This window comes from Theropithecus gelada, chromosome 17 (assembly GCF_003255815.1).
Source record: "Theropithecus gelada isolate Dixy chromosome 17, Tgel_1.0, whole genome shotgun sequence".
Taxonomy (NCBI): Eukaryota; Metazoa; Chordata; class Mammalia; order Primates; family Cercopithecidae; genus Theropithecus; species Theropithecus gelada.
In genome coordinates this window covers 79,254,957-79,267,105 of record NC_037685.1, presented here as the reverse complement: position 1 = coordinate 79,267,105, position 12,149 = coordinate 79,254,957, and the positions used below count along the sequence as shown (strand labels likewise).

Below are 12,149 nucleotides of genomic sequence, written 5' to 3'. Positions count from 1 at the left end.
ACCTAGAAAAATCCCATAGTCTCTGCTCAAAAGTTCCCTCAGCTGATAAGCAAAGTTTCAGGATATAAAATCAATGTACAAAAATCACTAGGATTCCTATGCACCAACACCACCCAAGCTGAGAGCCAAATCAAGAATGCAACCCATTCACAATAGCCACAATAAAGAATAAAATATCTAGGAATACAGCTAACTAGGGAGGTGAAAACTCTCTACAAGAAACACTGCTCAAATACATCAGAGATGACACGAACAAATAGAAAAACATTCCATGCTCATGGATAAGAAGAATCGATATCATTAAAATGGCCACACTGCCCAAAGCAATTTACAGATTCAATGCTGTTCCTATCAGACTACCAATGACATTCTTCACAGAATTAGGAAAAAGAAAAAAAAAAAAAAACTATTTTAAAATTCATATGGAACCAAAAAAAAGCCTGAATGTCCAAGGCAATCCTACACAAAAAGAACAAAGCTAGAGGCATCACATTACCCAATTTCATCCTTTTAAAAGATGTAGTACAAAGGATACGAACTAGCAAATACATAGGACAAACAAGTCCAGAAATCTAACGTACAACATGAGGACTATAATAAATAAAATGGTATTGTATTAGAGATTTTTGTTAAATACATAGATTTTAGCTCCTTTTTTTTTTTTTTTTTTTTTTGCCAAGGCTGGAGTGCAGTGGCGCGACTTCAGCTCACTGCAACCTCCGCCTCCCGGGTTCAGGTGATTCTCCTGCCTCAGCCTCCACAGTAGCTGGGACTACAGGTGCCACCATCACACCCGGCTAATTTTTTGTATTTTTAGTAGAGACAGGATTTCACCATGTTGGTCAGGCTGGTCTCAAACTCCTGACCTCAAGTGATCCACCCACCTCGGCCTCCCAAAGTGCTGAGATTATAGGCATGAGCCTCCACGCCTGACTGATTTTAGCTGCTCTTATCCAAAAAAATTAGATTTTATTTCTATCCAGCTACAATGAATAAGCCAAAAAGGAAAGAAAACAATTCCATTTATAATAGTATCACCAAGAATAAATATTTAGAAATAATTTTCAACTATAAGATTTATACTCTGAAAACTAAAAACACTGTTGAAAGAAATTAAAGAAGACTTAAATGAAAAGACATTCCATATGCGCATATCTGAAAACTTTGTGTTGTTAAGACGGCAATATTCCCCAAATTGATCTACAGATCCAACATAATCCCTATCAAAATCCCAGCTGCCTTTTTTTAAAACAGAAATTGACAACTTGATCCTAAAAATTCACATGGAAATTCAAGCACCAAGAGTAACCAAAGTAATCTTGAAAAAGAAAATCAAAGTTGGAGAACTCACACTTCCATATTTCAAAACATACTACAAAGCTATAATAATCAAAATAGCATGGTACTATAAGAATAAACATACAGAGCAATGGAATAGAACTGAGACTCCAGAAATAAACCCTGGCTTTTATAGTCAACTGATTTTCAATAAGGGCACCAAAACAATTCAGTGAAGAAGGAATAGTCTTTTCCATAAGTGGTGCAGGGACAACTGGATATCCACATTCAATAGACTGGAGTTAGACCTCTTCCTCACATCATACACAAAAATTAACTCAAAAAAAAACAACAAAAAAAACCCCAAGACTTACAAGTAAGACCTAAAAATCATATGACTCTTAGAAGAAAGTATAGAATAAGTCATCATGACCTTGGGTTAGTCACAGCCTTCTTAGATACAACATGAAAAGCCCAAGCAACCAAAAAACAACAACAACAAAAAAACAAATAGAAAACTGGACTTCATCAAAATTAAAATCCTACGCTCCAAATGACATCATCAAGAAAGTGAAAAGGCAACTCACAGAATGGGGGGAAGTCTGAAAATAATATATCTTATAAGAGACATGCATAAAGAAGAAGCTTTAACTGCATCTTAAAAACAGAATTTAGGCTAAAGGAAAAAAGAAGAGTATTCCAAAAAAAGGGGGAGACAGCATGAATATAAATACTAAGGGAGGAGAACACAGGCATTGGGGGCCATCAATGGAAATAAAAAGTAAGACTGGAAGGAAGGTTAAAGCACAGACTATGGAGAACTACAAACACTGAGACAGTTTGGACTTTACTTCTTCATAATGGTGGTGGGAGCATGGGTGGGTGTTACAGTGGAGGCTATTGAGAGTGGGTTTAACAATGAAAAATAAATTTTAAAGCAAAGGGGGCAAACTGTAAACCAGTCTTTTCTAAAACTCAGGCACAGGATGGATGAGATGGAGAAAACTGACTTTTTTCTAGTCAGAAAGAGGCACTAAAACATGCATTTAAAAATGCCCAAATGACATAAGCTTCCACCTTCTGAAATTAAAAAAATAAAAAGGAAACTAAAACCAAAGCAAACAGTAAAAACCAAGCACTGCTGGTAAGAGAAAGGAAGGGACAGATGTGAGAGGCAATGCAAAAAGATAACTTGAGACTGAATGGATAGGTTTAAAATAGGAGTCTGGCATAGTTTTAATTAGTCCTATGGATAGACAATATCAAGGCAAACCTGTAAAGGAAGCAAATGGTAATGTAAAATTCCACTTCTTCCTAGAATGTAGAAAGCTGCAGAGTATTGCTCCCACCTTCACAACAAGAACAAGCCAGATAAGGAATAAAAACATAACCTTTCTTGAAATCAACATATCCTTTCCTTATATTTCAGATTAGCTTCCCCTAAAAAAAGGAAACTCCAGTGAGAGAAAAGATATAAATAATGGCTCATCTGTGGCACAGCATGAAAGGAAGAGACACAGGGAACCCTAACAAAAGTAAAAAGTATTCAGCTAAAAATTTTTAATGAATGCTGATTACAAAACAACAAAAATCCATTTAAATATAAAAAATAAACAGGTTAAAATCAAAATGAAGGTAAAAGATATATAATGTAAACAGTGATCACAAGAAAAGTGGAATGGATACATGGACACTGCAGAACAAAAGATACAAATTTGGATAAAAAAGCACACTGCATAATGATAAAGGTACCAATTTACCTAGAAGGCATAAAAATTCTAAACTTGTATGCACCCAAGAATAAAGCTTTAAAATACACTAATAAAGGCCAGGTGTGGTGGCTCACGCCTGTAATGCCAGCACTTTGGGAGGCCGAGGAGGGCAGATCACGAGGTCAGGAGTTCAAGACTAGCCTGACCAACACAGTGAAACCCCGTCTCTACTAAAAATACAAAAATTAGCCGGGTATGGTGGCACATGCCTATAATCCCAGGTACTCAGGAGGCTGAGGCAGGAGAATCGCTTGAACCCGGAAGGCGGAGGTTGCAGTGAGCCAAGATCGTGCCACACACTCCAGCCTGGGTGACAGAGCAAGACTCTATCTCAAAATAAAATAAAATAAAATAAAAAATACATTAATAAAAAACAATTTAAAAAGGTCATTCTAATTATAGTTGGAAGCTTCATATTTCTCCCTCAATAATTAGTAAAATACACAGAATGAAAATCAGTAAGGATATGGATGATCTACTGTACCTTTTCTATGTATAGATACACAAATACTTACCATTGTGTTACAATTGCCTACAATGTTCAGTACAGTAACATGCTGTACACGTTTGCCGACTAGGAGCAACAGGCTATATACCACACAATGTAGGTGTGTCATAGGCCATACCATCCAGGTTTGTGTAAGTACATGCTATGATGTTCACACAACAATGAAATCACCTAATGACACATTTCTCAGATGTGTCCCCATTGTTAAACAACACATGACTGTATTTATTTAAAATATAACCACCATATCACAAAAATAAGTGGCTCTATCAAGGGCAATATATCCCAAAGCTCTTTGAGATATGTATATACCCATACATTTCATATACATATATATGTATGTATAACAAAAAGCCTATGAGGTTCATATTCAGGCATTATTTCTGCCTTACAGGTTAGCAAACTGAGACTCTTAGAATTAACCAATTTGCCTAAAATCATATAGCTACAATATAATTACAACCAAAGTTTTCTGCCTTGAGGTCCAAGGCATTTTCCATTCTACCACACTGCCAATGATGATGCAGAAAGTACACCAAAATTCTAACAGCTGATTCACCTTAAGTCACAATATGAACAGCACCTTAGCCAATTTCTTAATGGAAAGTCCTATTCATATGCTATAAGCAGCATGAACACAATCTAACCTTATGAACAAAGTTAACCATTATTATTACACTTCACTAAATATTTATTTTAAAAAAAAAAATTTTTCTAGACAAAATACCACAAACTTTAAAGGGATTAATACATGCTTTCATGTATGCATAAACAACTTTTCTGACTCTAAAGTACTTAAAAATAAGAGTTTTAACAAACATACTGCATCAAAATCACAACAATGCATTTAAAATTATAACCATTTTAACTGATATCCTAAATTCTCCAAAAAAAATTACATTAATGATAAAATTTTCTGGGGTATTTCTTAAGTAAAATTATTCTGTTTCCAAGACCTAATATACACACTCATTGACTCTAATAAGAGCTTTATATGCATTAATTTATTTAATCTGCACAATAACTCCAAGATCCAGAAATTATTGTCAGTCCCTTTTACAGATAAGAAAACTAAGGCTTGAGAATTGTAGATAACATGTTCAGGATAATGGAGTTAGGACATGGTATATCTGTTTGACTCTTAATCCTTGCTCTTAACCCATCCTCTATCCCAATAAACATCACCTACTTTCTATTGTTAAAAAGGGGTTTCCTTTTTTGACAATATTCCTCCTCTTGTTTCAAAGAAGACAGACAACTGCCACTAGAATAGCTGCACTGGAAACATATTCATTCTGTCATTATATGTGCCTCTTAGAACACACTCTATCACATTCTCCCTTAGATATTATTATATAAATGAAGGTTAAATTCTCAGGCCAACCCTCAAAAACTTAACTGTCACTTAAAATCATATTTCAAGGAAAAGTCTGTTGATTTATAACACAACAACAGGACATCATCTTCTGTTATACCCTTCAAAAGCATACCTCAAATCCCAAAAGTAACATGAAATTCCTTTCTTACCTTCCTCCAGTACCTAGCCATAAATAATTTCACACATCCTAGTCCCCATCATGAGGTCCATTAGGAAGTAACATTTAAATTGGGCCAGTTCCCAGGGAAGGTAGAGACAAAGCCAGGATGAAAAAAGGGTTAATAAAGCAGTAATATTTGCTTAAATATGTATTCAATTCTGAAGCTCAAAAGAGCCTCTACTGTTAAAACTATTATTTTTATAATTTAGTACAAAAAAAATAAGTTATGTGAACTAGGCTGGAAATCTAACTACTATATCAAACTTACAAACAGATTTGGAACACAATGCACTTATAAATTGAAAACTACAGTATGTATACTCACTAATACTCTCTATAATCAGCTATCCCAAAATTTCTGAACACCAAAAATCTAGTATTTTAGGAAGAGAAAAGTGAAGGAGCTCTGATTCCATTTAATTGTATATGCACAAAAACAGCTTTGTACATGAAGTACCCAAGTCAGTTAAAATATACACTAGATGCCTGGGGATTATAATACCCAAGTCATACATTCAAGATACTTCAGTATTCCTTTCTTTTTAGATAAGAAATGTGAGACTATGTTCAATTCTTTGGAAATTATGACACTTGTTTTCTCCTTTTTACTGCCAGAGATTTTATTTAATGGTTTTAAACACTTTTCTTATGGGACATACATAAACACATTCTGTTGTGTTAATCAGATCAGTAAAAACATATATACTTTTATACTACTATTTTGAGAAAGTAAATTCATTAAAAGTATCTGTCTGAAGTGTAATCTACCAATAATCATCAAGAGTCATAAAAATGTTCATAGCTTTTGATTTAGTAATTCATCTTACATGAATTTATTCTAATAAAATAATCAGAGATTCATTCATTAATTTATTTAACAAATTATCAAGGACTCACTTTGTGCCAGGCATTAGTCTTACGAATACAAATGTTTATTACATTATTTTATAGCATCAAAACGTTGGAAAAAACCCAAATATCCAGTAAAAGTTAACAAATTAAAATATATCCAATAGCTAAAATATTATACTATCACTAGAAACTATATTACAAAAAAATTTAATAAGAAAATGCTCACATGAGAAAAAAAACAGGAAAATACAAAACTATGTGTAACTACATGTAACTATACATAACTACATGTATAATCTCAAATTTATATTTGAGATCTTATTTCCTAGGGACCTTGGTCAAGTTACTCAACCTCACTCTACTCGGTATCTTCATCTGTAAAAATAAAGATTTTATATTTAATCTCAATGGTTTTTAAACGAGTTATTTGTAGATTTGTAAAGTTGATTGTTTTGTGTGTGTGTGTTTTTTTTTTGAGATGGAGTCTTCTCTGTTGCCCAGTCTGGAGTGCAGTGGCATGATCACAGCTCACTGCAAGCTCTGCCTCCTGGGTTCAAGCGATTCTCCTGCCTCACCCTCCCAAATAGCTGGGATTACAGGCATCTGCCACTATGCCTGGCTAATTTTTTTATTTTTAGTAGAGATGGGGTTTCACCATGTTGGCCAGGCTGGTCTTCAACTCCTGACCTCAAGTGATCACCCACCTCAGCCTCGCAAAATGCTGGGATTACAGGTTTGAGCCACCACGCCCAGCCTTATTTTTGTTTGTTTGTTTGTTTATTTTGCAACAGGGTCTTCTTCTGTTGCCCAGGCTGGAGTGCAGTGGTGCGATCTTGGCTTACTGTAACCTCCGCGTCCCAGGTTCAAATGATCCTCCCACCTCAGCCTCCCAAGTAGCTGGGACTACAGGCACACGCCACCATGCCCAGCTATGTAAAGTTCTTATACTATTGCCCCAGTACATATAAAACTCTAGTAATTATTTGCTGCTTTTATTAAACATATACATTTATACATATGCAGAGAAAAACATGAAAGGAATATATCAAAATATTTTCAAGATCCTGAATTCTAACAAAACTAATTCTGAGTCAATCAGGAAATCTGAACACTGACTGCATATTAGAAGGTATAAAAATTATTTTATAAGGTATGGCAGTGTTTTTTTAAAAGTCCTTGTATTATAGTGAATAAAATATAACTAAGACCTGCTTTAAAATTATTTGGTGGGAGGCATATATGGAGGGATTTTTTTCAACCTTTTTTTTTCTTTTTGAGACGGAGTCTCGCTCTGTTGCCAGGCTGGAGTACAGTGGCACAATCTCCGCTCACTGTAACCTCCACCTCCTGGGTTCAAGCAATTCTCCTGCCTCAGCCTCCCAAATAGCTGGGACGACAGGCGCACACCACCACACCCTGCTAATTTTTTTTTTGTATTTTAGTACAGACAGGGTTTCATCATGTTGCCCAGGCTGGTCTCAAACTCCTGAGTTCAGGCAATCTGCCTGCCTCGGCCTCCCACACTGCTAGGATTACAGGCGTGAGCCACCGTGCCCAGCCTCAAACATTTTTAATGTTAGCAGAGGTAAATTTCCTCTGGGTAGTGAAATTATTATTAGCTTTTATTGTCTTTATATTCTTCTATCTTTCAATTTTTATATAGTGATGTGAAGTTGTTTTTAAAATGAGAAAAAAAAATTTCAAAACATTTTAAGAAAATCCTTACCAATACTCCATCCACAGATGAAACTTTCTCCCAAGTTAACCAAGCTCTCTCTCTGACATGATCTGGTATCTTTAATTTCTGACATAACGCAGTAAAATCAGGTTCTTCGGTTTCTTCAAACTCAAGCCTACCAAATGAAAATAATCATATAATTGGCATATACTTATAAATCAAATTGATTCAGTACACACTTGTTTCAATAGTTTGCACATAACACTACTGTGAAAGAGAACATTATTAAATACTTTAAGATCTTATTTTATCATAGAAAAAATTACACTTCAAATTTAAACATGATTATCCTTTTCATGGTCATTCCAAAACAAGGATACCACACAGTGAAAAATATTTGCTTGCATGGTAAGTCAAATATACTTCAGAGCAGCAAAACACTTCTGTGAAGGAAAATAAATGTAACAGCTAAAGCTGTTTGGGAAAATAGGACAAAGATAACAAGAAGAAGATAAAAACCCATAGATAATATTATACAATTCAACACCAGTAACTTTGTTAAGCTGTAGTCTACTCTTATCAATGTTTCACATAACCTCTCTACCTACTAGCACATCTTACATGATGTGACTGCTTATTTTTGTCCTTTCTCCTTAACAAAGACAAGCATTCAATAAATTCTTGTTGGCTAATTCCTTTTCATTCATCTAATTTCTATGTGACATCTAATAATAAGAATAGTACGAAGAATAATTCATAATTCTTGAGTATTTACTATGATCCTATAGAAAGTACCTTAAACATATGGTTTCACTGAATCCTGACATCAGCCCTTTTAGATAAGTATTCTCATCTGTAAAAATAGACATTTACAGATGTGTGTCAAATCAGAGAAGTTAAAAAACTTACCTGAGGTCTCAGCCAGTAAGAGGTAAACCACCATGTGAGCCTAACAATCTAACTCTATAATCCATGCCCTTGACCACTATTCTAGATTGCCAATTCCTCCTTCAAAACATAATTCGTTGTTTTTTTTTTCTTGTTTTGAAATAGGGTTTCACTCTGTCATCCAGGCTGGGGTACAGTGGTGAAATCATGGCTGACTGCAGCCTCAAACTCCTGGGCTCAAGGGATCCTCCCACCTCAGCCTCCTAAGTAGATGTGCTTACAGGCATGCCACAGCGACTGGATAATTTATTTTTTTAATTTTTTTGTAGAGACAGGGTCTTGTTTTGCTGCCCAGGCTCCTCTCAAACTCCTGGCCTCAAGCAATCTTCCCACCTTAGCCTCCCAAAGTGCTGGCATTACAGGCGTGAGCCAACATGCCTGGTCAACTTTTTTGTTTGTTTTTTTAAAGACTGGGGTCTTGCTTTGTTGCCCAGGCTGGCCTCCAACTCCCAAGCTCAAGCAATCCTCCTGCCTCAGCCTCCTGGGTAGCATGGACTACAGGTACATGCCGTCATGCCCAGCTCGAAACATGATTAACCTTTGATTATTTCAACAATGAATGTGGTATGCTGTTCCTAGTGACACTTTCCCTTCCAGCTACATTACTTAGGCCAGAGATAAGGCAACAGAAATAAGATCTCAACTCTCAAATTAGGAATGGAATCTGTCACTGGAAGTGCAGTTGGACTGAGCCCTGATTCCATCTCCAGGCAAGATGCTCAGCATCAGACTGCACGGCAGTGGTTCTACCCTTGCTGGTTAATTTATAGAGTTCAATTGTCTATGTTAATGAAACCCTTTGTGGGTAAGGATAATCAAGAACAGACTGTATCTTGTATGAATCTGACTTATAAGAGAATTTTTTATAGTTCCATTACTTAAAATATATAAAATAATGAGTTAAAAAATGAAAGAAACAGTCCTCTTTTTTCCAAGCAGTGGTCAGAACGTCAATATTCCTGGTTACCCTACATTAGAGTATGCTTCTAAAGCTGTGTGTGTAACATGGAATTCTTTAGAGTAGCCATTACTGCATTTTCCAAAGGGAAATTTGCAAGAATTGGATACATCAGAATTTAATCAGAAACTAAAGTCATGTCTTTTCCCAGAACATGCCCCAGACGTGGTTTTTAATTTTTTTGTTGTTGTTGTTGTTTTGGTTTTTTAACAAATATGGTTTTTAACCGACCTATAAGACAGTCCATTTAAATATATAAATTTTTAATAGCCTTCCACGGGCCATTTCCTAAATCCCACTTCAATCTTTTCTGCCGTTAATTCTGTTAGTGTCTACCGAGTGGAAAGAAATGGGTGAGGGTGAAAGGATTTGGTGATGGGCAAGAATAGGGGAGAAAATAGTGAAAAACAGAAACAAGTCCCATTCCCCCTGCAATGAACTTGTAATCTCAAAGTAGAACCAGTGCTGACAATAATAATGACAATTACACTCTTTCAGTCATAGCTATTTAACCATAAAGTAGTACAATCAAGAAAAGTAAGATGATGCAATACAATAAATACTTCCCTTCAAGTTCTAGTGCATTCGCATGGACTTGCTTAAATTTAGATTCCACTTAATAAGGGAAAACGAAAATTTCCATTTGAGCACAGAACCACTAATTTTGTGCCAAAAACAAAGGCAAAAAGACGGGACACCAGGATCGTTGCTGGTTCAAAGTCAAAAGGCAAAATGGAAGTAATAATGAGACAAGCTGAAGCCGACTAACACGCAAGAAGAGTTCATCCAACAGAAAAAAAAAAACTTTAGAAACTTTCAAGCACTTCTGGTAAACGTCTCACGAAAGTTTTGCCCATGTATCAGTTCCTCTAAAGAGTTACATTCCATCAATCACTACAGATGGCTTTGAGTCCCCAAGGCCTCGATGCATTATTGTTCTAAGGAGAAGCCGCAAGGCTCCTGAGCCGAGTATCCTGCAGGCAATGGACACTCAGGACCCTGTGCTTCTTGTCCAAGGCTTTCTGGTTGGCCTCTCCCACGAATGGAGTTCAGATGCAGTGCACGCCCAGAAGAAAATACTTCCCAACTGTTGCATCGCGTGAGACCAAAACTGAAAGTCAGACGACCACCGGAGTACTCCAGTTCTCAACCGGTGAAGAACTCTCCCACAGACACCATTTTTGTATTTTTATTTTTCATTTTTTTGCGTCTGATGGACGCTCGCAACGACCCTCTGCCTCTGAGCCTCACAAGAGGGAACTGCACCTGTCACTTCGTTCAGGACCCTAGACCCACCCGCCCGACACGTGTCAAGTTAAAGCCAAGACCCCACGCCCGCAACCCCAAAATCCTGTCACCATTCTGCAGACGCTCCGCGGTGGCGGGGGGCAGGGAGGGCGTCTCCTCACGCCGGGACCCGGCCCCCGGCGAGGACGCGTCCCGCCGAGCAGCCTTGGCGCCAGCCCTACGCACACGGGGCGCCCTTCCCGCGTGAGGCGGCGGCGGCTCTGCTCGCTCACCTGACCAGAGGCAGGTCCTCCGGACCGCTGTCCTGCTCTGGGTCCTCCTCAGGAGGGGGTGGCGGCGGCGGTGCCGGGGGTTCCGCGGCAGCGGCGGCGGCGGCGGCGGCCGTTTTTCGGGGGGTTTTGGGCGGCATGACGCCTTACCGAGGCGGGAGCCAGCGGGCTGTGGAGGAGAGCCGGGGAGGGCGAAGCGCGCGCACGTCGGGGCACGCCCCGTCCTCTCCTGACTCCCGTTACAAAAATAATTTCAACGTCCCCTGAGAAAAACCGGACGCGCCTTCCCCCGCCCGGCAACTGAGCGCCGCGTCCAACCGCGGGAAAACGTCACTTCCGCCCGCGGCGTCACGTCCGCGAGGCTCCCGGGCCCCCAGGCGTTTGTGGGGAACTGGGGCGCTGGTCGGTGCGCGGGCTGGGACGCTAGATGGGAAGGGATAAACTGGGAAACCTGGCGTGGGTCCAGGAGCCTTCCCAGAAGCATCCGGCGCAGCCCGGACGTGTTTCTACCCGGAACCACCCCCTCCAAGCCGAGCTGCCCTTAACTGGGCTATACAAAGAGTCTGGCGGGTGACTGTGGGCCGTATCCCTATCCCGGGGTCTGATAGGGAAGACGCTCGGGCCCCGCAGGTAGTATTTGGCTAGTGCACCCTCGGCGGGCGCGCCGCTCTCCTTCTCTGGGCGGCGCCCGCCCTCTCATCCCGCTTAATCCGGTTTGCAAACTCGGCCAAAACAAAAAGAAACTTGCAGCGCTAGTAGATGCTGAACTTTACCAGTCACTAGAAGATACAAAATGTTAGACAGTTGCTGGCCTTTTGGGGGATCACTGGTTAGGGAAAGGAAGGGAGGGAGCTGTGGGGAATGAACGGATAGTAGTGTAATAAAAGATGATAGTGGTGTAAAAACGGGAAGCACCGTGGAAAAGTCTAAGGAAGATTTTCAGGGGAGCAGTAGCTGTTGAATAGAAGTTTGTCAGGCAGGCCTGACATTTACTATGTACCAGGAACTGTACTGGCCACCTTACATAATTATCTTATTTAATCCCCAGGAACAGCCTTTTTTTTTTTTTTAACTTTAAGTTCCAGGATACAGATGCAGAA

At 38.9% G+C, this 12,149-nt stretch overlaps 1 protein-coding gene across 1 annotated transcript in view; it reads right to left on the bottom strand.

Annotated features, from left to right (window-relative positions):
* RB1 (RB transcriptional corepressor 1) overlaps nucleotides 1-11,404 on the bottom strand; it is a 170,860-nt gene extending 159,456 nt beyond the window's left edge. Inside the window, exons 1-2 of the mRNA XM_025364229.1 lie at nucleotides 11,053-11,404; nucleotides 7,675-7,801 (exon numbers count right to left, since the gene is read on the bottom strand). Of these exons, the coding sequence (XP_025220014.1) occupies nucleotides 7,675-7,801; nucleotides 11,053-11,189 (264 nt within the window). The 5' untranslated portion in view covers nucleotides 11,190-11,404. The remainder of the gene's footprint in view (nucleotides 1-7,674; nucleotides 7,802-11,052) is intronic.
* Nucleotides 11,405-12,149: the final 745 nt, after the last annotated feature.